The 27,000-nt window shown below is 33.0% G+C and overlaps 3 protein-coding genes across 4 annotated transcripts; 2 read left to right on the top strand and 1 right to left on the bottom strand.

Annotated features, from left to right (window-relative positions):
• Positions 1-1,554: 1,554 nt before the first annotated feature.
• LOC114377944 (COP9 signalosome complex subunit 4-like) lies at positions 1,555-7,201 on the bottom strand. The gene is made up of 15 exons (XM_028336422.1): positions 7,028-7,201; positions 6,672-6,803; positions 6,434-6,585; positions 5,924-6,027; positions 5,739-5,799; positions 5,309-5,401; positions 5,110-5,210; positions 3,821-3,929; positions 3,682-3,726; positions 3,545-3,613; positions 3,376-3,467; positions 3,226-3,268; positions 2,729-2,788; positions 2,439-2,498; positions 1,555-1,900 (listed from the first exon to the last, which is right to left on the bottom strand). Exons 2-15 carry the CDS (start codon positions 6,799-6,801, stop codon positions 1,826-1,828), a joined length of 1,194 nt encoding a protein of 397 aa, XP_028192223.1. The 5' UTR covers positions 6,802-6,803; positions 7,028-7,201; the 3' UTR covers positions 1,555-1,825.
• Positions 7,202-10,005: 2,804 nt separating this feature from the next.
• On the top strand, positions 10,006-13,683 carry LOC114379730 (BAG family molecular chaperone regulator 7-like). The gene is made up of 3 exons (XM_028338417.1): positions 10,006-10,967; positions 12,306-12,596; positions 13,182-13,683. The coding sequence occupies exons 1-3, from the start codon at positions 10,281-10,283 to the stop codon at positions 13,404-13,406; spliced, it is 1,203 nt and encodes a 400-aa protein (XP_028194218.1). The 5' UTR covers positions 10,006-10,280; the 3' UTR covers positions 13,407-13,683.
• A 6,559-nt stretch (positions 13,684-20,242) lies between these two features.
• LOC114380445 (trehalose-phosphate phosphatase A-like) lies at positions 20,243-25,948 on the top strand. 2 transcript variants are annotated; one of them, XM_028339513.1, is made up of 13 exons: positions 20,243-20,294; positions 20,575-20,667; positions 22,994-23,477; positions 23,573-23,713; positions 23,814-23,885; positions 24,036-24,161; positions 24,280-24,336; positions 24,427-24,528; positions 24,645-24,722; positions 24,828-24,897; positions 24,991-25,061; positions 25,165-25,257; positions 25,458-25,948. In XM_028339513.1, exons 3-13 carry the CDS (start codon positions 23,181-23,183, stop codon positions 25,518-25,520), a joined length of 1,170 nt encoding a protein of 389 aa, XP_028195314.1. In that variant the 5' UTR covers positions 20,243-20,294; positions 20,575-20,667; positions 22,994-23,180; the 3' UTR covers positions 25,521-25,948. The 2 variants fall into 2 exon arrangements, with proteins under 2 accessions (XP_028195314.1, XP_028195315.1); XM_028339514.1 differs by lacking the exons at positions 20,243-20,294; positions 20,575-20,667 and adding an exon at positions 22,528-22,662.
• Positions 25,949-27,000: the final 1,052 nt, after the last annotated feature.

Genomic DNA, 27,000 nt, shown 5'->3' with positions numbered 1-27,000 from the left:
TCACACTAACCCTCACTTGAGTGGATGAATTTTGAATGTTTTTTCTCTTTGTAAAGTGGTGTTTGTTTCGAGATATCAAAAAAGATTCTTAAGATGAAGACTTAGAAATATCACATTTTATGTTTGATACAAGTTTTACGAAAACATTCATAGGAATGATTGATTTCTAGAAAATAAATACACTTCCTAATCTCACAGTATTACTTCCTAAGAACAATGTTATATAATACGAACGATTCATGGCACGAAATGCTCGAAACCGCTGTGCAATTATTTTAAGAAATAATAAATTAAATTTTAAGAGAAAAATAAATAACAACCATTTAATATTGTGCCGCTAATGGTGCAAAGTTCTCGCAAACTCGCACCAAAGCCTTAGCAGCCTCTCTGGTAAACAAATACAACCTTTTAAACCATTGAAGGAAAATGCTCAATTTCAAAGCACGAAGAAAAAGGTACCACTGGTGTCACAAAATCAAGAGAAACCAAATCCGTTAGACTATTACTTCTAGTCGTTGACTTCACTGCACCAACCCTACCACTCCTGTCTTTATTTGTCTTTGTACGATGACAAAGTATGTGAGACACACACATATCAATAGTAGTGAGAGTTTTGTTGAGGGGAATTGAGATTGCAAAAGAAAAAGAAAATTGAAGTGGCCAAAAAATGAAGCAGGCAGGCACATGAACGAAAGCAAAAAAAAATAACAATACATTAGACGAGTCATGTCATTCGTGCAATTCATACCAATTTTATTTTTTTTGTACCATTAAGCATTTTCCTACTTCCTAATCCCATGATAAGAGATGAGTATCTTTCAATTTTGTAGAAATGGAAGTTAATCTTTACAATAATTAGCCATCCCTGTTTGATTGTTCCACATTCCTTATTTTACTTTTAAAAAAATCAATTAAACTAGTTTTGATTAAATAAGACACATGAAATAAATATTTTTTTATATCAAATTAATGAAGATTATTGAACATGTTAAAAATTACAATATTTCGAACAAAAGTGAGGAAAGAACAAATTTGTTATAAGAGAAATTATGTGATGAAGGAAAAAAAAAATATTATTATGACTCTTACTAAATTAGTATTATATTAATTAGTTTCACATTCTTATATCATATTAAAAGTAATAATACAATGTCATACTGATTAAATAAATGAAAATTTGTTGTATATTACATTCAACTTGTGATTTATGAAATATTATCTTTATTTTGATTTAAGATTTATGTTTTATATATTACACTGATTTTTTACGAAACATTATACTAATATTATTCTCAACATGTCTTACAAATTTAAAAATTGACGCATTCGCTTATAGTAGACATTGTGTATTCTTGTGTCGTAAGTCGTGACTATAATACTTCGAAGCTGAATTATTTGTAAATAATTAAATAAATAGAAGAATTCCTGCGGGGCTTTCCCCCCGAATGGTCTGCAGATGTTTTAACAAAACTAGCGGAACACAATCTTTTTCGTTAATAAATAATGTTGCTGATCAAATGCAATAGATAAAAAAAAAATAAGCAGACAACATCATTTAACCACAAATAAAAGATGTCCCGAATAAAATTTTCGAGAATGTAAATACCTGTGGAGAACCAAAAGGCACAACCAAAATGTGTTTCAGAATCTCGTTAAGCAGAGGCAGTAATTAAACAAGCCCTTGGGATAAACCAAATTTGGAATCTAATATATGAGGAAATTAATGGGATCGTTTGTATAGTGAAGTTCACAAAAAATCAACAAAAGAAAAAAAAAAGATGATTTACTAAGAATGTATAAACAAAGAAATTGTCAACCATCCACGTTAAACAGGAACCGGAAAACCCTTCTTAGCCATGCTATCCAAAACATCGTTGAGGGCTTGACATAGGCCCACAATCTGCAACAAAAACCATTATCAGTAAAAGGGCGAGGAAATTGAACTACTGAAGGTTACTACTAAACGGCACAACACGCTCATTCGCTCCATCAGAAGTTAAACAATATGGTCCTCAGTCCTCACAGTACTATATGCTAGTGCAAAGGCACACACAAACAACACAAGTCAATCCTACAAGTACATTTAAGCACAAAACGTAACATACTTAACAAGTATACTATTTTTCTAATTCTCCTTTTCTTGAGGTTCATTGGAATTGATTATATTTTATATCAACAAGTTAAACTCAACATCAACTTACTTTTTTCCGAGATTCATTCTTCAAGAAAAAGATTAAAATTGGAAAGAATATTTACTTTTTAAAAGTTTTATAACATATCACTGGAAATTTCACAAATTTTATGTAGCCGCAGCAGATATTATGGGCGTGTGAGATTCCCTGATTATTTATTTAATCCACCTACGACCATCCCCTGATTACTTGTTTAATCCTACGACCACTGCATCCAAAGGTATCAGATATTTATAACAAAATTACCTGCTGGTCCCATCGCTGCAACTCTTCAGTGTCATCATCAAAATGTATGACAGCCTCAACCTGCAATAAATCACAAAAATTGACCATAACTTTTTAAAGAGGTTGAGAAACTAAAAACCTTACAATGATGTTTTCCCCACTCTCAGAACAGCTAAAAACTCTCCCCCTACATCATACCCTAAACCTTTCCCTAGTTCCCATACAGCAGTCCAGCAAGAAGATTCCTTCAATTATTATTTATATTTCCTTATAATACTTTTATAAACAGAGGTCGCAATGGTTATTAATACCTGATCGATAGAGCCCCTCATCCTATCCTCATAAATCATTCTTGATGCTATCTTCTCAGCCTGAGAAAAGTATTGTTAGAGAGAAAGAAATATCAACATAAATAGAATATAACAAACTTTAGGACCATTGAACGTTGAGAGAGAGAAAAACGCTAACAACACACTCTCACATTCTTTATAACACACTTTTTATTATCGGCATAATCTTATTGGAAATATCAAAATTTTGTAGGTCTCACTTCTTATTTAATAAGTCTCATTCATGATTTTGTAGTTCCAAAAAAATTTAACCAATAAAAGTATATTAAAGTGTGTTGCTAGCACTCCTTTTGACCATTGAACATTTTTTCATTATTTAAATTGGATGATTAAACAAAAATAAATCTTCAACATGGAAAAGGGACATACACCAGAAACATGAAATGGTAAGTTCAATAGAGTATGTTATTTGCTCTTTGCCAAAAAATAAGTTTAACTGTTGAGACAAAATTCTATACCTTGTGAGGTGGGATCCCCAACAGTGTGCCTAGCTCATTAAAGCTGCAAGAGAGGCATACAGAGCTTAAAATGTGTGTAACCTAATAGCAATAATGTTAAAATGATCTAGACATAAGGAAGAAATAAACTGATAGTATAATTTCCCAAACCTTATATTAGTATAGAGTTTGCTAGCACTCAAAAGATTATGCTCAATCATAGCACGGTCCAGCACAGTGAAATTGTCTGGAAGAAGAGCTTGCTGTGGGAAAAGAAAAAACTGAGGCCTACCGACTATGACTTCCAAAAATATGAAGATACAGTATAAACTAAAATAACCTGATGTGGTTTCAATTCTTCTGCAAAAGCATCAATTTCTGGTTTTCTGAGAATTCTCTCCAAATACACCTGATATTCAAGAGATGTTATGTGATCTGTGTGGAAGGCCATATGAGAGGGGAGGGAGAGGGAGATACCTTCTGCAATATTGGATAGATCTTCAACTTTGAACACCGCTCATCCTAATCCAAGCCCACAAACATTATATATGATGAGATTTGACCTTTGCAAACAGGATTCTAAAATCTGTATATTGTTTAATGAGTAAACATTCACCTTGTACAAAGTGGCAAGAACACGAGAACGTTGAGGTCCTGCAGCTGCCAATATCGTGCATGTAACAGCAGCAGATAAAGCTTGTTCAAGAGCTTCCTCATTAATCTCCCTATAATATTATAAATAAAGATAACTGCCTAAGAGCCATTTCAGATATATGTAATATATAGACTAAACATAAACCACATTGGACACATGCCAAAGATATTATAAATATGGGCTTATTCCTGGCCATGGGACCAGCCAAGGTTCATGATACGTATGACATTTATCATCATTAGGTTCTCACTCACATATTAAGTTCTTCTATTGGTTTAATAAATGCTGAGATACCACATTTAAAACATAAAATGTGAATTACAAGATGTAGTTATTGCCTCCCAATGGACTGAGGAAGTAATACTGTTTTGTAGACCAAAGTGGAATCCAGTTTAGGAATTAGATTCATTATGGACCCAAAAAATATGTGAATGTTATCATCAGAATTAAGGAAGGCCACGACTCTTATCTGGTAATGCACAAGATTAACATATAAATTGCAGTTTGCCAAAATACTTGAAAAAAGTGTGTTTTTATGTGTAACTTTCAATAGCATTAAATGTGAAAGAAAGTAAATGGTGGATTGGCATCAAATGCAGTTTCTGAAAGTTTTCCAAACACGCACTAAGCAGTTCCGTTTACAGTGTCAAAGGTTCATACTCTGGCACAAATATCAGGTACACAAGTATTAAGCATTCAATCAAGCATCCGTGTATGGTTGTTAGTTGGAATCTTAGGGCCCATGTGATTTGAAAAAATGTTTTCTGTTTATACTTTTAAATATAAAAATATAAAAATGCCACCTTGTTTTCACTCTATTTAGTATTTTTTTAAAAAAAATTGGGTAGAAAGCAACAAAAAAATATTTTCCCTGTTTCTTGTATGAAAATTTGAAAACAGAACAAAAAAGATAACAGGGTGTTGTTTTGGTAATTAAAAAAAAAAACAGAGTGAATGAAACAAAAAAAAATTCTCAAACCAAACAAGTGAAACAAACCCTTATTAAACTAGGATTTGGATTGTAGTATCAAGCTAAATTCTGGGATCTGCAACAATAGAGATTTCAAAAGAAAATCTAAGCTGAAGAATATATAGGCAAACATGAGAGACTATTCCCATTATGGAAAGAAAAGAAAAAACGATGGGGGTATAATGACAAAAAGAAGTCAAGATGCAAACAGATTATCTTAATTCACACTAAAATGATTAGAAAAAACTAAGGGAGGAAAAAATAACACGAAAATACATACTCGTCTCCTATTTGCCTTTTCTCAATTTGAGATATATCATAATACCGTAATGCTGCTTCCAAAAACTTCCTCTTCAAATCTAAGATCCTTGCATAGCAAACCTGAAAACAAATAGGAAAAAAATGGGAAAAACAGATGAGGCAGGCTCACGCATCTATCTTTTAGATCAGTTACCCTTTAGCAGCTATCATTTTCAAACCTTGTACTTTAAATTCAGTACTTCATGCTGACTATTGCTGACCAAGAATGATGCTTTATTAATAAAAGCTTCAGCATTGACAGCATCATCATCCTGCCAAATAAGAAAAATTTATTTCAATTAAATTTACGCCTCTGGCATTAATAACAAGTATGCCAATCATATTTAAAAAAGGAAGAAACATCCCCATACTTACAGCATTAAAATTATTCCTTATGCACGTGCATAAGAGTATGAGGAACATAAACGCTTCAGTTATAAAAATATTGCCTTCTTGAATATGAAAATGTGGAACAAGAATAGGTAGGGCATGCTTTAAGACTCTAAAAATTATAGATATGTATACTCATGTTCTTGTGTGGCTTGTTATGACTCCTAATAGCTACTACTTCAATCAAATATGGATTTCATTGCACAAAAGAGTCAATACCTCAAGATATAAACAAGCAATTTGGACACACTTTGACAACCTGAATGCATCATCTATCACCCTGATAAAATAAATCAAAGTACAAATAAGTAAAAGAGAGACATTTTAAGTTTTGGCTGAATTATAATTATAATAGTCTACACAAGAAAATAAATATAAGACTAGGAGGTAAGAAATTCTGAGACCTCATTCCTGAATCCAGGTCAATACCACTGAGCATTTGAGCTGCTTTAGACCATTGCTTCTCAGATTCATAAAGCTCAGCAAGTTTCTCTCTAATAACTAAAACCTATGATAAAACAACAAGTGGCCATTAGAGTAATTGAATTGAAAAAGAATGATTCATTCCTCTCACAGACACCACCTCACTACAATTTATAAAATTGTGCCAAAGAGCACAATTGTTGTGTTCGAAATAACTAAATCACCCTTTTTCTTTTCCTGCTTATCTTTTGTATTGAAGAATTTAATCCCTAAAGAAGTAAATAAGTAATATCCACGAAACTAAATGAAAATCTACATGATAATTGATTACACAGAACCGTAGTTTTTTTTTAATTTTTTTATCTTGTTCTATTTATTGAGAGAAACGTTTCCTAATTGCAGTTAACAAGTAATAACTAAACGTTTCCTATTTATTGAGAGAAAACATTACAAGCATGCAGTATTTCAGCTGAATGCAAAAAATTTAAAACCTGCTCTTCGAATGACACAACACGAGGCTGAATTTGGGCAAGGGCGTAATGAGCAATCTCTTTCTGTATCTCAGGCTCCAATCTTCCCAACTCTTGAGCAAAAGTCTGCAAAAGCTGCCGAGACACTACTAATGGAACATCATCTGATAACACTGAAATATGAAATTCAAAGGTCTGAGAGCTTGAAAATGAGGAGCACTAACCGCATAAAAACCCTAGATGAGAAAAGAGACTTAACTGTGATCTATGAATTTCCTAGCCTGAACAATGTCATTAGATGAAATGACAGCAGCAAGTATTTGCTTATACTGCTCTATCTTCTGCCTCTGGTCAGTAATCGCAGAGGCGCTTGCAAAAGCACTCTCCATCACTGTCGCACGTTAACAAGTTAACATTCATCAACACAACGCAACCAAATCTATAAAACCTAATTAAAAAAACAAAAAAAAAACTAGTATAGAATTTTCCATTCCTCAATATTTCTAGCAAGTCGTAACTTCATTCACCAATAAGAAAACTAAACGTTAACAAATAAACACTGAAAAGATAGCGACTATTATGCAGCAGAGAGTGAAATCGGTTGGTGAGGTTTACCTATCGGCGTAGTGCGAGTGTTGAGCGTCGCCAACAGTTACAGGTTTCGCCGGTGGAGATTGTGATTCCTCACTCCTCCGTCGTAAATTGGAATCAACGACACTCTCTCAAGTTTCAACTCTGAACTCAACCCTCTTCACCTTCATATGTTGTCCTTCGCTCTTTATTTCTATTGAATATTGTTCCATCCGGTTCATTTGACCCAAAAAAATGCTGACACTGCTTTCATTGGGCCTCCTTATTCGACTTCAAATTTACTTTGGGCTGGGCCTAAATATTAGCTAAAGTTGTTGAATTAATTTTAGAGCTTTGTTATTCGCATTTTATCTTTCACTTTACAGCTTTTTTTTCAACAAAATTAACTTTGATGGAAATAAATTTAGGCTGTTGTGCAACTGAACAGAAATACATAACAGAAAAAAAAATGTTTTGTATCTACTCTACGCACACAATGAAAATAAGTGTTTGTTATATAATAATTGAAGGTAGGGGTGTCACTTACGTTCGGCTGAAATTTCTAATTGTGTGAGCGTCAATAAGTGTTGCGGGAGGTATAAGCGTAAGCAATTTCAATAATCAACCTCGTATGATATATAATACTAAGTTCATAAGTCGTCCTCTCAAATAACGCCAACAAAAAATAATGCAAATAAGTATTATGAAGGGTCTCTTTTGTTGAACAGTGATGTATGGATGAAAAATATAGTGGAACCACTTCAGATATTCACCACACACACGAATGAGCCTCTAATACACAGGCACTCCAATTTGGAAAATATTTTATAAAAATTATATTTATTTTTTTTAAAAAAAAAAAAGTTCTTAGACTTTTCTTTCTCTTTCTATAGTTATGTTTTCGAGTGAACCCAGGTAGGTGCAAATTTGAAGAGCTTAACTAATCAATAATTATTGGTTTTGTTCATTATAATGGAGGCTACCCAACCTTGACTCCAACCTGATTGTTATCGCGGAATTAAGGCTATATTTGGATTATAGTTGAAAATGTATTTTTAGGAATTTCAATGCCTATACTACAATTATAAAACACCAAACGAAGCACAAACAATTGTCGTTTTGAAAATAAGATACACTTTTATATACCTTTTATTCCATAATAAGTCTTGTTCTTTTAATGGAAAATGGTGGTTCATCTTATTCAATAGTGAATAAATTGCATTCATTAGAATCCATATATAAACAAAAATAACTATTTTCACATTAAATAAGAGATAGTTGAAAAATATTTAATTTTATTAATATCAAATAAAAAATAAGATTATTTTTAAAATGTTCTTTATTGAAACTTTATATCATTAATAAAATATAATCATTAAAAATAGGTTTGTAATTAAATGAAAAACTATTTTAGAAATTCTATCATTAAATAAAAATAAAATTAGTTAAATTTATGTATATTTAGATTCATCAAACAAAACAACCTTTTGTTTATATAGAGCAAATATTGTTTGAGTTTTGTCATGTTTTCATTGGGAATGTTATTATGGATTATGTACTATCAATTTGATTTCCCAGTGGGTTTTAAATAAACTTATTACGGGACTTTAGCCCCTATTTGCCAAAAAAAAAAAAGTAAATAAATTGTTTTGTACATAAAAGTTTGTCAAACTAACAACTCGTGGTGGAGTTCTTCAAGCCAAACATTTTCTTGGAACGAAAAAACTAGAAAAGTCATCTCATCAGCAACATTATTGTTTGTACATTTCTCAGACGGTAAAATGACATAAGGGATTGTTTTTACAAACATTTTTTCTTAGAGTCCGTTTTGAAAGTATTTATAGGGAGGGATTTTTTTTTTGGATATTCCGCCAATAGGGTTGGCGGGTTCCTTTATGCAAAGCAGTCAAAAGGTCCTACCATTGGAGATGGCGTAAAGCGGCAAATTTGGAAGCCCCGTGGCGTATTCCGTCATTTGCAAGGGTGAAATGTTTTTTTGTACAGAAAATTTTTTGAACTTGAAACGAGTATAACTTTTGATAGGAATGTCCGTTTAAGACTCATAATATGTCAAAATGCTAAAAATTGAATGAGGAATCCAGGGGATTAGAGTTCCTTTATGCAGTAAAGCAGCCAGAGGCCTCGTCAGGGGATTCCTCGTTCAATTTCGAACATTTTGACATATTATGGGTCTCAAAGGGACATTTATATCAAAAGTTATACCCGTTTTAAGTTCAAAAAAATTTCCGTACAAAAAAACATTTCGCCATTACGAATGACGGAATACGCTAAGTGACCTCCAAATTTGCCGCTTTACGCCATCTCCAATTACGGGACCTTTGGCTACTTTCCTGCATAAAGGAACCCGCCAGCCCTACGAGTGGAATATCCTAAAAATAAAGGAACCCACCAGCCCTACTGACAGAATACTAAAAAAAAGATCCTCCCCAACAATACTTTCAAAATGGATCCTGTAAGAAGATTTGTTTGTAAAAACAATCCCCTTACGTCATTTTGTCGACCACCTAAGAGGTATTTGATCATCTTAAATATTTTTTAGATAGTCCAAGAAAGTTAATAAATACATAAAAGAATGTAACAGATTTATAAATTGAATTTATCATTATTAATTCATTTATTATTGTTTTTGTTCATGATTAATATTAGAAATACAAATAAAAAATTAATTAATATCGCATAGAATAACTAAGATAACACTTATTGAAATGAAAGGAGTTCTATAAGCCCATTATCGAACTACATGTTTAAAAAAAATATAAAAAATAGATATTTTATCTCAAAAGTTAAATTAAAGATTAAAAATATTAAATATTAAGTATTTTTTAATTATCATCAATTATACATTAGGAGCGTGCATGACTTTCTCAATCGGGTGATAATTGAACTTGTAAATATTGAGTACATTTTGGTTGAGGATGAGTTAGAGTCAAATTATTTGACTAACTAATTTTAAGAACGACTTAAAGTTAAACATAGCTCGACTGGATCTATTAGCTTGACAAAGGAATAGGGAGAAAAGGATACAGTGATGTGACATTATTAAGGGTGTTGGTTGCAGAAACACTTTCCTCCGATCACAAAGGAATAGGGAGAAAAGGGCCCCAACGAGTCTAAAGATTCCGAGTACGCGGCGCCCCAAGTTCATACCTAATCCGTCATCCCCCACTTCAAATTCCACTTATACCCTCATCATTTCCTTTCCCTTTAAACCCATCATCATTCCCTTTCAACATCACATTATTCCCAACGAGTTGACACCGATTCCACTCACCCAACCATGAGCCGATTCAGGCGATTTGAGCTCATCGAACAGCCACCTTTCTTCCCCTCATGCTACTCTTCTCCCTTCCTCGTCCAAGACTCACTTTCTCTCGACCTCGACCTCGACCTGTTGCCATTTCCCAGCCCCTTCGACGCTTTCGCAGATCTGCTCCACGCGCCGTCGTTGGCTTACCGGCGCCTGGAGGGGCAGCTCGATAATGAGTTGCGCTTGCAGAGCCTCTCTGACCGCGTGGCCGAGCTGGAGTCGCGGTTCCACCGTGTGCTCGGCGGAGATCGGAAGTACACGTGGACGGCGGAGATCAAGGGAGCGGAGAAGAATGGGTTCGATAGGAAGTACAAGTGGGTAGCGGAGATCGCTGAGGAAGAAGAGAAGAAGAAGAAGAAGATGAAGAAGCAGGTGAAGGTGCCGAAGGATAGGAACGTGACGTGGGATGCTGAGGAAGAGGAGGAAAACAAGAAGAGGTTGCTGAAGGGTGTTGCCAAGAACGTGAAATGGACGGCTGAGATCACGGGAAAAGGGGAGAAGAGTGGGAGCTCGAGGAAGTACACGTTTCAGGTGCAGAGTGGGGATGCTGAGAAGAAAAAGGAGAAGGAGAAGGAGAAGGAGAAGAAGAAGGGAAATGGATCGCGCATTGTGGAGATTCACGAGCCAAGTGGTCATAGAGATGTGGTTTTGAGACAGGTTGGGTAGCTTTCACCTCCCTTTTGAGTTTTGCCATGTGAACTTGTTTAATTTTCGTTGGGTGGAGTTTGTGAATATTAAATTGGTAGGCCAATGATTTGGTTGTCGGTGATCCATTGTTGAGATGAATATCAGGGTCATATGACAGTGATGCATTTAGATTTTGAATGTCATGTTAGGTTGTTTAAATGCGACGTCGTTTGCCTATTCATGTCTTGGCCTCTTTCCTTGTTGCTCTGCGCCTCTTTCTTATTAACCCGTCTATTGCTTGTACTTTCTATGTTTTTTTTTTTTTGGGTGTAGATTTATGTAGATGTAGACAAGTAAGTAGGAAGTAGAGAGCATGACTTGAGGTGAACTGTGATTTGTGCTTATGACAGTCACTATGCATTGTGCTCCCCCCTCCTTCCCTAAAGTGCAATTTACAAATGTAAGCTCTAAGCTCTGAAAATCCCTTGTAATGCCAGGTTTCAGAGAAATAAAGGAGGGGGTAAAGTTAAAATGTCATTATATGTAGTAAACAGGAGTAAGCTAGTACAGTTTTTTATGCAACATGAATAGTCCAACTGATGCATGTTTTCTATCCCTTTCCATTTTGAAGTAGTATACACATCTCGGCATGTTAAATGATATGTTAGAGCCATATGATGTGTCATTTGTTACCGGACGAGGATTTGTGATTTAGAAAACAAAAAAATAAATTGGGTAAATGGAAAAATATTAATACTTGGTCGAAAATTTTAATTTGGATTTGATGTTTAATGTTAGCTTTCTAGCCCTTTGTATGACTTGATAGGTTTCAATAGTCATTGGACATGGATAAATCTGGTTAAATTAGCATTACTGGTTACCTATGTACTTGTGATTCATAATTTAATGAATGTTTATGTTTCTTAAATTTGTTGATCTGTTTTTCATAAACGTTGACTTCACATTGTTGTACCTTCTTCCGTATTAGTGGTTGCTCATTCTTGATAATTGTGCTCTGGCATTCTGTGCCAGGGGTAGGAGATGCATTGTTAATTTTTCTTCATGCTAGTGGACTGGGATTTATGTATACAATTCAAAATCCAAGGATGAAATCTGTGTGCTCAATACATGTTCTTATTAATACTTTTAATAAATGGTGTTCCATTATCAAATAAACATGTCTGTGACCATTGGAGTTTCAGTCAGTGGCATATTTTCTGTTTTTCACCTTTATCATCCCCGGTGTATTTTTTTAAATTTTTTTAATGAATTTTAGATTCATACAAATAAATGCTACTATATTTAAAATTTGGAAGATTTTGAGTATACTGAGTGTTGCTGCTTTTATCTAACTCCTTATTGAGGAAGGCATTTGCCAAGAGGTTCGGAGCTGTTCAAAATGAGAGGGGCAAAAAGAAGGACTTGTCTCCTCAAGATGCTGCATTGTTGATCCAGATCAGCTTTAGAGCTTACTTGATCCGTAGGTCAAAGGCTCTTCGTGCCCTTAGAGAACTGGCCATTGCAAAATCTAAATTAAAGGAAATCAGAGCCCAGTTCAATAACTTTTCCTACCGACGTCATGTAGCTTGTAATGCGGAGGAACGCCAGCGATTTTCTGAGAAAATAATTGTCTTGCTCCTTACTGTTGATGCCATTGAGGTAGTGATCTCCATTTTTGGATCTTTCTTTGTGGAACAGATTGAATTTTTTCCTCAATTTTTGAACTGCTAAATGTCATACCAAATGTTAATTTATTAGTAAGTCTGTAATTGACTTTTATAGTCCAGAGAACACAATATAACCTAGTAGAAAACATGCTTATATACATGAGTTTGAATAGTCATAGGTAGCTGATATCGTATTTATCATTATCTTTACTACCTTGTTTAACAGTTGTGCAAGCATCCTGGATACTGCCTCCAATCTACATGTCTCTATATTTGGTTCAGGAATTAAGCATGGAAGTTCTCTTATTTCTGTAAAATTTTAACAGTGATTCTGATGATGTGAATGAAAATACAGTTATTAAAAATTCGAGTCACTAAAAGTCAACTCATTATAAACCAAATAGGCATTTATACTTTATCTATTTAGTCATGGTTTACTAGCCAAATAAACAGGAAAGAACTGCGTACCAGTCAGAGAGTTGGGAGAAATACTTGACAGTTGCCTAACACCATAAAGGAACAAAATGCCACCATTTATTGGTTTATCTAACAGATTTGCTCATTTCCTGTTTCGTAGGGAGCTGATATTATGGTAAGATCTGCCAAGAGGTCAATGGTGGATGAGCTGGAAGCAATGCTTGATGTGGTAGATCCCCAGCCTGGTGGAAGATCAGCATCACTCTCCTCCTTCAAAAGAAGGACATTTGATATGCCTGATGGAGTCATCCGGAAGGAAATTGAAGAAGGGGTTGCACAGGTTGTGCAAATGCTTGAAGAAGCAGAGAATAGCAGCGAAGCATGACTTTGAGATCAAGAAAGTAATATTTTATATGTTTATTTCGAGCTTTCCTTCTGCTGTTGTAGTTTGTTGGTAGAGACGTATTTTAATCTAGGATTTCGAGACTCCTAAATTAGGCTTTTCCTCCAATGCTGTTTGTTTTGCTGAACTTTTGGCACATTCTGGACGAAAAGATTGGCTTGTGTTGGAGCTGTGTTATTTTACTATGACGATTTAGAGAACCTTGTTCATTTGTATCTATCCTTTAGTCTGCAGTAAATAAGTTAGTCTCAAATGCGAATGCGATGCATCTTATTTCTCTGTTCAGGTAATTCTATCGTTCGTGAATATATCTGTTTAAACGAGGTGTGGGCGAAATAACACCTAGTTAGCTCTCTTTCGCTAAGCCATTTAAACAGAGACAATAATGTGTTGGGAGTGTGTTAATTGAAATCAAATGTCCACAAGTGAGAATAGAAATGTTTCTTTTAAGGATAAATTACACCCCTTGTAACTTCTCTGGAGTTTTAATTCATCAGTATTTCCTCACTAATTTAGTGTAAATTAAAAACATTATAACTTTTCAACGGACTTCATTGGTAATCAATGGTTGAGACATGGCAAACAATAAGGTTACTGAATTATGTAGGCTTGCCTCGAATAATAGTTAGGAACATTTCTAGTACAAATAGAATGTAAGTGCATTGCACTACTCATTGTGGAGATTGATGAAAGAGATGTGGTTTTATAGACAGGTTGGTAGCTTTCACAATCTTTGAGTTATGACTTATGACGTGTTTGGTTGGAGTTTGTGGATACTGATACACTTACGGTTCCAGGTGCCTTGGTTAGCGCAGAGGTAGCAGAGAAATAGAGAAAGCATGCCAAAAACAAATAAAAAAATGTGATCCCACGCCTTACACAGAAATAAACACTTAGACTAAGTTTTTGCAACGCTGCTTGTTTTTCTTCCTTTATATACTCTAGCATAATAAATCGCACTGTATACGAGTGAGTGTAAGTTTATAATTCACAAATTCAATTTTGTCTACGTTCATATATATATATAATGTTATATTTTTGGGGTTGGAAATCCAGGATTTAATCCAAGCTCTTTTTGACGTAAGAGGCAACTTTAATAGAAATTCTTTTTGCTCAAAAGAAAAAAGAGAGAGAGAGACTAAAAGAAAATTCAAATTATACTTATTTTAATTATTTAATATAGATAAATAATATTATGGTATTTTTATTTGGACTTTATTTTTTTCTGACTTTTATAAATGTAAATTTATTTATTAAATTATTGTAATTGAAAAAACGAACTCAATTTTTTTTTCTTTTAAACCCCCCCCCCCCCCCCCCCCCCCCCCCTCCCCTTTGGACTTAAAACTATTCATTGCCTCGCAGCCCATGTCTGTCAGCCCAATCCGAAATTGGGACCCCAACCTTGATAAGCAATGCTAATCCAAATCATGCAATTCTCGGATATGAAATAGTTATCCAAAATCCAAATCTGGATATCACTGAGTCACTCACAGTTTGACTTCAATATAAGGAGCTCTACCTTCCATTATTATGTACAAATCCTATCCTATTACCTGGTCTTCTTTCATGTCTGGGTTGATTTAAGCGTTAAGTAGCATATTTTTGCTGCATTGTCATCCAATGTTGACGCATAAAGGAAAAAAGAAAACATACTCAGAGTGACGCTGCTGTGATTTATTGCCTTAAATAATTCATAACCTCTGCTGTGATTTTTTGATCCCATTAAATTAAGGGGTGTTGTGAGGATACTGCTTCTATCGGACGAAAACAGATGTATTTGTTACATGGTAGCCATGGTACCCGTATCTCTAATATATATTTTAAGCTAAAAGAACTCAAAGTGAGTCTAGTTAGTTGGATTTTAGATATGAAGGCATTTGGAAGAATTTATCTGAGTTTTATGCATGTGGCTTATAACCCTTTTTATTGTTTTAATCTTATTCCAATAACAATATTTATGTGAAACTTTATTAAAATAAGATGTTTTTACTTATTGTTTAGATATATAAAAACATTTCACTTCATTTAGGAATTGAGGTCAAAAGTAATTTATAAATATTCATTTTCCTTAATTCATGGAGCAACTTTTAAAAGACTAATATGTGAGATATAGCTAAAACAAATAATATATTTGAAGCAGGGAACCCAACAATTTAAATCTTATTTTTAAATTTTAAAAGGAAATATGTTATAATAAAAATTATGGTAAAATATAATACAATTAGTTTTAAATTTGAGTCTTAAATATATAATTACATTAAATACTAAATCCTCAAAGTAAAAAAAAAAAAATTATGATGTTACATGATCTAAATAAAAGTGAAAAATACTTGTAAAAAAACAAGGTTTTTTACTATGCAGTAATACACGAAATTGACTTCTTTGTTATATGCGATGAAAATAAAATAAAATGTTAATATTTTTACATGATCAATAATTTCTTTAATAGCCTCTTTGATAATTTCAATGAAGTTTATAAAAATTGAATGTATTTTCTTAAATTTTGAACAATAAATTATTTAGATAAAAAACAAACTAATTAAAAATTAATAAATATATGTATAAATTACCAAAATAAATACTAAAATTATTTTTTTTTTAATAAAAACAGGCTGACAGGTTAGTCCATTTCACTTTTCTCCAAATTCTACATGAACATCTAAATCTGGGTAGACACCAACAAAAACATCTCAACTTATTTTTTAGTAGGATAAAACAAAATAGGTTCAAGAAAGGATTAAAGATCCCGATCGATCCGACAAATAAACATGGGTCAAAACGAGTTGATCCGAAATGTCCAACGTATTTTACCATCACTAAAGTTTGAGGTGTAGAAACCTAAAGTTTTTTTTTCTTCTCTACTAAACTAAACATATTATTAGTAAACTTGGTTGACTTTGTTGTTGGCATTGAAGCCTAGAAAGTTGGAGTTTCTAGAGTGGAAGACTATTGAAAGTAGTTTGGTGTGGTGTGCTATGCGTATTGCCTGCCCTCGACAGTTTGATTGTGATCTGTATATAGTATGCCCTAATATCACGGCGTTGAATTTTGCAAACAAATATTAATTATTCTTAAAGAAAATGGGAGCCCAAGAGTTACTATGACGGTGCCTTTCCATTTTTTATTCTTTGCTGATGTCATCATATTCCATCACTTCTTCTTCATACTCCTGTCGCCAGCGCGGACTCGGCCCACACCTCCCTTTTTGTTGTTCTACCTATAATTATATATTGTTTTTCATTCACGTTGCACTTTTAATTAATTAGAATATATTATTTTTAAATATTTATTTTAAAACTAATGAATAAATAATACTAGTATATAATTATTCCCTCACAAATAATCATATATGATAACTTTATTTTTTATTGTAATTAAAATTTTATGCATGTATCAAAAAATATAATTAAAGATTTATGTCCTTTTAATATAAACATCAATATTTATTAATTAATAAGATAAAAAATGTAATAATAAACAATTTTAAGTTATTTTTCTTTCTCTTAAACAAAAGTTAGCTAGTCTTCAATAGATAGGTTTTCTTATTCCTTTTTGGTTTATCTGCTTCCTTTCCTTACGTAAGGTAATGGCATGCTAATCCAAATAACGAAAGTATTATGTTTATTAAAGTATATATGTTATTTTTATTTTATTTTAAAGGTAATTAAAAATGTTTTAAAATACCATAATACAAGATTAATAATGAAATTCGCAATAAAAAATAATTGAAACGAAAGTTATGATTAAAATAATTAATCTTCAATTTTTTTTATAGAATTTCAAAATTAATTAGAAATAAACACATTAGACGTTAGTGACTTGATTAGAATCCCTTTAGGAACTTCCATCAATGAGATAGGAGATCAGAGCAACACTAGATGAAAGAGGAAATCGAATTACTCGGCTAGTGAACTTGATAATAACAACATATATATTGTTTTTTTAGTGGAATGAGACATACATAGACGCTAGTTTAAGATGATTGTAGGAAATATTAAAATAGCAACCAATTTGCATGCAGAACATGCAGATGCTCGACCGAGATTGAGGCTTTGGATCAACCGTGATGTATAGAATCTGAAATTGGTAAAAGGTCCACTGCTGTTGAAGCCATGGCTAACTTTAAGATGATGAAATGATATTTCAGAGTAGCGTAGAGTTACATTCACCTCATATATATGGTTGTAGCTAGATGTCGTAATCACACACAACCACTTCATAAAAAAAAAATATTAAAACTTTATATTCATTTCACAAGTTTTAGGGAAAAGATACAGGACGGATGTGTAAAACTTGTTTATTATAGTTAATTTGGTCAAGCCTTTTTAAAAAAATTGTAATGCAAACTTAAAATTGAAATATTTATATTTAGGATTGAATTTTGAAATTCTCTTTCTTTTATGTCGGGATAGTTTTTGTTTATGTTAAAATGAATCGTCTTTTTCCCAAACACAAAATTCAAGCTTGTATAAAACACGATTTATTTTAGTGCTTTATTCAAACACTTCAAAAACCTCGTTCAAACGTTAAATCCATCACATTAGGGTACCCTTTTTAAAATTTTAAAACCTCACTCAAACACACAAACCCACAAAAATAAAATATAAAGCATTAAAAGTACACATTTTCCTTTTCCGACCTGTTTTATTTCATATATTCAAAGTCATGATGATTTGAACCTATACCACTGGATTGAGGTATATAAATTACTACAACTTGTTTCAATCATTTACTGATTGTGACTAAGAATAACACATTAAATCTGTGTCGATCAAAAGAGTTTCACACATTCGTATAACCACTCATCTTACTTAGTATATGCATCCGTATATGTGTGTGATGCTACGTCTTTGTGGGTCTTAAATGAACCCCCTCCCCCAGTTTCCAATTATGTAAATTTATAATGTTTGCATAATTAAGATACATTAAGAACCAGCTAAAATAGTATTATATATAGCTAGCTTGGATCTGGGGTGTGGTGGTAAAGAAACCACATGCATGCTTGGCATTTAGGGAAGGTTATAGGTACACAATCCACTCTTTGACTGTGAAACTAGGCTTTATTGAATTTAAAACTTGATAGGTCTGATTCATATTGATGATGTCATGCTTGCATCTCTGTAAATGACTCAAAATGAAAGAAGCTATAGCCTGCCGGTGAAATTAATGTTAATGGATCCAGATTGACATTTCATTGTTAGGAAAACAGCTCACTTGCAATTAAGATGCATGATACCTCTTCGGACTTGACTTCCAGAAATTATACGTAGATATTTTGAATATTGATGTTTATGAATTTGTTTTCAACACATTGATATTTTTGGAGTGTAGATGTGTTGAGTATTTTGCCTTAATTGTGGAAGTAAAAAACCCTTAAGTAATTTAGCTCATTAATTTAAAGGGGTTAATTTTAAAGTTTGAATATTACTTAATTTTCTCATCATTTATTTGAAATAATTTTTTTATTAATTTAATTTTTGATAGATACATTCTCGTGGGAAGGAAAATAAAACCTTAAAAAGATAATTTTATATTCTTAAAAATGATTGAAGATTTGACATAAAGTATCTAATAATAAAAATAATATATTTTTTTCCAAAAATTATAATCATAAAAATTAGTGCTAGGTAATAATAATAATAGAAAACAAGAAAAAGTTATGTATTCACAAATTAAAAAGATTTATACGATCAATTTATTATTTTTTAAAATAATTATTTTAAAATAATTCAGACATTGATTTATGATTATATGATAGTGTAAAATTATTTTATAATTACATAAATATTAAATAATAATAATAATAATAATTTTATCGTAGGAACTTTTTTTTACTTAAAAACCACGAATCATCATCGTGTAACTGTCTCGTTGGTTAAATAATAATCTCAACAACGAGACACAGGAGGGGAATTGATAGACATCAACCTATACAGCTATACTATTGTTGTCCTATTTTCATCGAATTCATTTTACTCCATCTCGCATTTTATATTATATAAGATAAGATAGTAATATATATAGTGTATGAGGTAAGATTTTTTTTTATTAATAATTATAAGAATATATATTTAATAATTTTAAATTCAATGTATATATGTTCTTTTAATAATTAAAAATATTTGTAAGATGTAAGTGTAATCAGATGTGAAGTTTAATTATTTATTAAGGTTACTGTAGACACGTGTCTCTTTGATCGGGGTTGACAAGATCAGGCCCATCCCATGCCACTTCACCTCATTATGAGGCCATCATTTCTCCCAACGTGGACCCCACTTGTGCCACGTGGGACCATCTCACTGGCTGTCTCCGACAATTCCCACCGTCACCGACGACTACCACTCGTTCCCCAAAAGCGACAACACGCTCTCTCACGTCGTCCCCACGTACGTGGCGGGCCCCGCTTCCCATCGTGGCCACGTCGACCTCGTCTCATTTACACGTGTCCTCACGCGCTTTCCCTCCGTCACGTGTCTCCACACACTCCAGCATTTTCCCCTTATTATTTTTAATTTAATCAATCAAAATAAGGGTTCGCGAACCAATGAAATCAAATCTTCCCTTTTCGTACTTTGGTTGTGCGTTAATCATAAGGAACCCACGCGCCGTCATCTCTGATCACGCGCTGCCAGCTTTAGAGTTGGAGAGTGCAGGCCACGCGCGGGGGGCGAGAAGAGGAATTCAGGGGGCGTTTTTTATTAGTGCTGTTTCCCAATTCAACAACCGAGGAAGGTTTCCTTGTGAAGCACGTTTGGTGAGGGGGCGAAACGCTATAAATACCACGATCCTTATTTACCTGTTTCTTTCTTCCCTTCTTCTCCGCTTTGCTTTGCGCACCGTTTCGTTTCGTTTTACTATTTTTTTCAGGTGAATATTATTGCGCTTTTCGTGTTTCTCCCCGAAAGTACAAATAACGCATTGCCTTCCCTATTGTCTCTGTGTCCGTGTTTGGCTGCCCATAATATTACCCCATTTTTAGCTTCTGCCAAACAACAACTTGTGCCTTTTTTTTGTCTCCTTTCTTATTTGTTTCTTTTTAGCCTTTTTGTTTTTTTATTGGCCGCCAAACTAAAAACAATATCAGTATTTGCGTCTTTTAATCTGGTATTCCTCTCTTCTGACTGGTGCTTCGTTTTCGCCTTTCAAGATATTTAGACGAAAACAAGAATCCGCATTCTGATTCTGAAGATTCATGTCTAATCTCATTTCTTTCTTCCCTTGGTTGGAGCTCGTTTTTTAGGTAAAGTATATTTCTTCTTCTTCTTCTTTGCCCTCTTTCCTCTGTTTATTTTATTTGCCTTCCAATTTGTTTGTTTGCTTTTAGTTTTAAGACATTCAAAAGGGTCGGTGCCGTTTTTGACTTGTAAATGTTTCGTGTTACCTTCGCTTTTAGTAATTATTATTATATATTCAATCTCGTGTTAAAAGTTTTGGGAGCTGGTCAGAATCTAGGATACAAAGCCACCTTTTTATTTTCTCTTTTCAACTCATTTTGATTGAAAAAATGTTTTTTTTTTGTTCATTTTCTTTTTCTAGTTAATCATATTCTATTTTGACCGATCCTTGAGTGATTGGTCAATTCGGTTTTTTCAGTTTTTCCCGACCCGTGAGATGGGTACTTTCGATTATTGATTCTGATTTGTCTTCCCTGAAGCTGTTTTTGATTATGCTCTGATGTGATTTGCTTGTTTACACCCTTGATTTTTTTTAGTCTAATTGTTTGTTGTCCTCATCGTGTAAACTAATGTGAACCATTTAAAAGAATGCAAAATATAAAGGAAATGAGGAAAAAGTCAATTTCTGAAGTCTACATCACTCTGTGTTCAATTTCCCGGTCATGGGGTTGTCTTTCGGAGTATTTTAAACTTATACCGTGGAAATTCTTGTAATTTACAATTGGTTTTGAAGGAAATGTGCCTTACAAAGTTTGGGAAAATTTGTATTCTTTTTCATTGTTTATTGATATTCCTATGTCAGTTTGTCTATTTCATCACAGAATCTTTATGCTCTGGGTCCATATGTATTATTGACTCCCACTCTTTGTAGGCCCAAGATGTGTGGTTGCATATGGTATTGTTTTCTTTCGTGTCCACTAAGTGGGGTAGTACACCTTTACATTATGCAGAAAATCAGCAATTTCTTAATTGTTTCATTAATCATTAACAGCTTAGTACACTTAAGCTGTTGAAATTTTTTATCTTCCCTTTTCTTGTTAGTGGTAGTTGGATTTTTTCATTCCTGATTTTTTAAGTGTAATTTGGTCTGTTTTCATATTTATTCTGCATCATGTGTTGTAGTCATTGTTAGTGATTTCAATCATGTCATGTTTAATTAGTTGTTACTCTGTAGTAGATATAAGTAGTTTGTCCATTCTTTAATAAATATCTACAACATTCATCGTTGTCACGATCAATTCTCATTGAATGAAACCTTTCCTGGAGTGGAGTACCCTTTAGTAATCAAGTGTGGAAGAGTATGTATTGTTTTGATTTTCTTAAAATGGGTTTCTTTTATCCCTGTTAAGTTGGGGTAATTGAGTTTATATGGAAAGAGTCGAATCTGCAATGAGAACCTTACCTTTAGTACCAGTCATGATTGTCTCTTTTTGTCAATATAATAGTTAATTACTCAAGCGACAGATGATGTGAAAATGATACTAATTCTTCTGTTCATTACCTGCTCTTGCTGTACAATTTTATAAGCAGCAATCTAGGATAAACTGTTTCATTTTCCCTTTTGTTAAATTGTTTCCTTTTTTTTTAATATTCTAATTACAAAAGCAAGAAAAAGTGTAATTGCATACTATTGTCATAGATGCTTTTTCTCTTTCAATCTTTTCATATACAAGTACATGAATAAACATGTTCCTAACTCTAATATATTACTCAACTATAGTTCAAGGTAAACCTCAGTAATGTTTAGTTGTCAATTAAGGCCAACTTGTGCTTTGTGTATGTATATAGCTCATACTAGTAGGATGGACACTTTAACGTCTTTATTTGGATTTTAGTGAATTGCATTTTTAGACCAATCATTAATAGGAAGAATCCTTCTATTGAATAAATAAATGATAGGAAGAATCAATAATACTTCGTTGCCTTTTATTTTTTAAATGGTTGTTAAAAATTTGTTATATAATTATGCTTTTGATAACAGCTGTTCCTAAAGCTGTCTCCCTTCACTTTTCCGCTCTCTGCTTCCCATTCTTGCTTCTGCTTGCTTCATGCGTTTCATAGTATAACTTCTATACATCCCAAGCATCTTTCGTTATTTATTGATTTGATATTGATTTTAGCATTTTCATGTGCACTGTTTTCTCTCACATCCGTCAGACCTACAAGTTGTTTTTCCATTTCTATTGGATGCTGCTTATTATTTATATATTTTTTTCATATTTAAAAATCATGTTTCCAATACATGCCTGCAACTCTTTTATCACTTTGGTAGTTGATAGGAAGATGTAAAAGTGGACTCAAACTCAAGATTTCCATTTGTTTAAACTATTCCAGTCACCTGATATTCAAGTACTTTAAAGTAAATCAATTACATATGATCATTATTTTCAGGAGCTCAGCAGTTGATGGACTGTTACCCCAAGAGCAGTGACAAGAAAACATTAAAGAGGTGGTTTTTTATTGATAAAAGAGTTGGGTGAAGTGGAAATCTGATAAATATTATTTTGATTGGTACTCTATACTCCTTAAAGTTCTTACATTGTTGCTGGACTGTAAATTGATTTAAAATCTGGATCCCATGGACTTGAAGTCGAATCATACTCCTGTTCTCACTGATGCTGCACCTGTAACAAAGTCTAGACTGGGTGTGCATTCCAGTTTGTTGCCTTACTCCCATGCTGGGACAACCTTTACACATGGAATGTTATTGACTATCCCGAGGAAGAAGACAGGAATTCTTGAAGATGTTCGTTCTAGTGGTTGGTTGGATGCCATGAAATCATCTTCACCTCCAGCCAGGAAGATAACAAAGGATGTTGGCCATGGGTTTGCATCATCTGATTCTGAAACTGCTGGTGCTTATTTTAGCTGGCTGGTATTACATACTTCTCTTTTGGTTGTTTTCTGAATTTCACAATGATAAGGTGGTTGTTTATGCTATTTCTTTTTTCATATTTGTTAATTTCACAGCTAAAATACCCATCCGCACTTGCATCTTTTGATCAAATCATGAACTATGCAAAAGGGAAAAGAATTGCGCTGTTTATGGATTATGATGGAACTCTTTCACCAATTGTGGATAATCCTGACTGTGCTTTCATGTCCGACAATGTATGTGGTACTCTCCTTGGGTTTACTATCCATAACATCAATTGGGTTTTATTCTTTTCTCATTTTTCTTTGGCTAATTACAATCCTGTCAACACTGTAGATGCGTGCTGCTGTTAAAAAGGTGGCAGAATATTTTCCAACAGCAATAATTAGTGGAAGAAGCCGTGATAAGGTAGTTGAACAATTTTTATAAAAAACAGACAATTTTCTATCTCTTTTTAATTCCCTTATCTATCTGAGCACCACTGCATACACTCCTGCTTTCAAGAAGCTTCCTTGTCAGTTGCTCGTTCTAACTTTCGAATTACCCCTGTTGGCTCAGGTATATCAATTTGTAGGACTAACAGAACTCTATTATGCTGGTAGTCATGGAATGGACATCATTGGGCCTGTTAGACAATCTGTATCTGATAATCACCCAAATTGCATTAGGTCTACAGACAAGCAGGTACTGGGAGTTGAAAGTTTCTATCTGTGATCTGTTTTATGAATATCTCTCTCACTTTCTGTTCTCTTTCTTGAATTATTTTATTAAATGGCTTCTGTTATTATCTTTAAATTTACAGGGTAAGGAAGTAAATTTATTCCAACCTGCTGCGGAATTTCTGCCCATGATTAATGAGGTATGCATTTGAAAAATACTAACATGAGCCACCTTTCAATATTTTTTTTTCATCAGAACATGTTATCCTGATTGGCTTATGCTTGAGCAGGTACTTAATTCTCTTGAAGAGTGTACGAAAGACATTAAAGGAGCTAAAGTTGAGAACAATAAATTTTGTGTATCTGTGCACTACCGGAATGTAGATGAAAAGGTTATAGGCTTGTGTTCTTATGCTTAATAATTTTCTGCTAACTTGATTTGCCTTTTTCCTAATTTATTACCATTGCTATGTTTCTAAATATTTTTCTTTTCAATTTAATAATACAGTATTGGGATTTGGTGGGGCAACATGTTCATGATGTTCTGAAGGGCTATCCGCGTTTGCGCTTAACTCATGGGCGGAAGGTACTGTTTTTAGAGCCAAAGCCAACCTGTTGAGTCATTTTTTAGGAGATTCAACTGTTCAATGCTTAGATTTCTCGTTTATAATTTTTGCTTACTATTTTTCAGGTTTTAGAGATCCGACCTGTGATTAACTGGGATAAGGGAAAAGCTGTCACGTTTTTACTTGAGTCACTTGGTGAGTTCATTTTTTGTTTTTTAATATAGTTTCTTTTTTTAATGATCACAGTTCATTGTTTTACAGTAACTGACATTAGACATTGTTTTTTAGGGCTAAACAATTGTGATGATGTGCTTCCTATATATATTGGAGATGATCAGACTGACGAAGATGCATTTAAGGTAATATTTAGGTTTAAGTGATGTTGTGTGGCGCACCTATTCCCTGTATTTTCACCTTGCTCTGTTGATTTCTTTAATACTGATATGGAACAATCTGTTACAGGTTTTGAGAGAGGGAAATAAAGGTTATGGGATCTTGGTGTCTTCGGCACCAAAAGAAAGCAACGCAATTTACTCTCTTCGTGATCCATCAGAGGTAAATCTCTCATTTTTAACTGAGTTTATATATTTTGTTTGAATTTATTTTTTTGTAGTTATTTGTTCATTTTTTATACTAAAAAAGCTTTTAGCAACAGACACTGTAAAATGCTATAGATCATTGGGTATAATTCTTTGTGGCATCTTGTTGGTATTATTTGCTCCTAACTTAAATTTACCTTATCATTGTATCCACAGGTCATGGAATTTCTCAAGTCCCTTGTGTTGTGGAAATCAAGCACCTTAAAAAGCCTTATATAGTGTATAGAGGAGAGAATATACTCTGCTATACTATACTATGTCATAAAAACAGCTTTTTTCGATTTTGGTTTTCTCAGAAACATTCCAAGAGGTTTACTGGAGCAGATTTACGCACAGAAGAACCTCTTTTGGTAACAACAGCGTTGTCGCTACCCAGTTGTTTTGCTCGAAGCTCTTGTGGTAGCTGTAAATTCGTCAACTCATAATTATAAATATCTTAAAGAATTAAAGAATGAGCTGAGTTGTTTCGTTTTTTTTTTCCTTCTCTCATTACAAATGTATTGATATTTAATCATTGATGTTTCAGTTTTGATCACTATATCTAACCACTAAAACGGGAGTCACACATGCGAAATCATTCATTTGTTAAGTCATTTTGCATGTAGTTTGACTGTTTGAATAATATAATTTATGATAGCTTTTGATGAGATATCCGTGATAGCTAGCTCTTTTGCCCATTGAAAGAAAAAAGAAAAAAAAAGGTTACTAGCTTTTTATTGTGCACTGCTAAAAAAAAAAAGAAGCAAGGCACGGGATTTGGAGTCTTGTCTCTGTGCAAGTTCCCCACGTATAAAGGATCCAATGACTTGGTTGATGAGGAATTGTCTGATGCCGATTAGCCAATTGGGAAGGACTAATTGTATGCTGGAGGCCTAATTAGAATTGGAAACTCTAGAAAAAAAGAAAAGGCCCAATGAACATTACGGCTTTGGAACTGAGGAATAAGAGCTTTAATCAAATAGTCGATAGTGTTTTATTTTGAACTTTATGGTTTTAAAGACCAGGGCTGTCAACCAGTAAGTCATCTTTTCAGAGCTATACTAGTTTTTATGTAGATATGAACTGATATTATTTATGTATAACAAAGATATGTTGTGTTAATTTATTAGATCAAATTAAGCAATACTATGACTCTTAGTTTCTTAGACTAATTTCTTTTTGAGTTTAAAAACATTACATGCCACGATTTTTTCTTCATGAAAACCATTTTTAAAGTAAAGACGTAAATTAAAATTAAGTCAGTATTTTATTAATATGTTTTCTAACACTATTTTATATGTTAAACACTGATATGATCTTTAAGATAATTATTATAAAATTTAATAATTTTTGTAAGTGATAACTTGTGTTTGTATAAATTTAATAATTTTTATAATAATATAAAAACATTTAATCCCATAAATATACTCTTAGGTTGTGTTTGTATAAACTTTCCTATAAAGTACTAAACTACTAATAGAATAAGAAAATAAAAACTAAAAATCCATTAAACTTTTGTTATAAGATAAAAATTAACTTATACACTTACTTTTTATATAATTCCTTTTTATTTAACTTTTATAAAAACTACAGGATATAAACTGATTTTAATTTAGGTAGAAATTTAATGTATTTTTCTTTTATTTTATATAATTTTCTTTTGTAAGTGTTTATAGAGAAATTCACTAATTATATGGACACAGCCAGCGGAAAGCCTGAA

Source organism: Glycine soja, chromosome 12, assembly GCF_004193775.1.
Source record: "Glycine soja cultivar W05 chromosome 12, ASM419377v2, whole genome shotgun sequence".
Classification (NCBI taxonomy): Eukaryota; Viridiplantae; Streptophyta; class Magnoliopsida; order Fabales; family Fabaceae; genus Glycine; species Glycine soja.
This window is presented reverse-complemented; position numbering and strand designations above follow the sequence as displayed.

Coding starts and splice junctions, on each gene's coding strand:
- LOC114377944 (XM_028336422.1), bottom strand. CDS start 6,801: ATGGAGAGTGCTTTTGCAAGCGCCTCTGCGATTACTGACCAGAGGCAG. Junction 3,930..5,109: donor AAAAGGCAAATAGGAGACGA/GTATGTATTTTC, acceptor ATAATATTATAG/GGAGATTAATGAGGAAGCTC. Junction 3,727..3,820: donor TTCTTGCCACTTTGTACAAG/GTGAATGTTTAC, acceptor GGCTTGGATTAG/GATGAGCGGTGTTCAAAGTT.
- LOC114380445 (XM_028339513.1), top strand. CDS start 23,181: ATGGACTTGAAGTCGAATCATACTCCTGTTCTCACTGATGCTGCACCT. Junction 24,162..24,279: donor TTAGGTCTACAGACAAGCAG/GTACTGGGAGTT, acceptor TTAAATTTACAG/GGTAAGGAAGTAAATTTATT. Junction 25,258..25,457: donor CTCTTCGTGATCCATCAGAG/GTAAATCTCTCA, acceptor TTGTATCCACAG/GTCATGGAATTTCTCAAGTC.
- LOC114379730 (XM_028338417.1), top strand. CDS start 10,281: ATGAGCCGATTCAGGCGATTTGAGCTCATCGAACAGCCACCTTTCTTC. Junction 10,968..12,305: donor GAGATGTGGTTTTGAGACAG/GTTGGGTAGCTT, acceptor TTATTGAGGAAG/GCATTTGCCAAGAGGTTCGG. Junction 12,597..13,181: donor TTACTGTTGATGCCATTGAG/GTAGTGATCTCC, acceptor CCTGTTTCGTAG/GGAGCTGATATTATGGTAAG.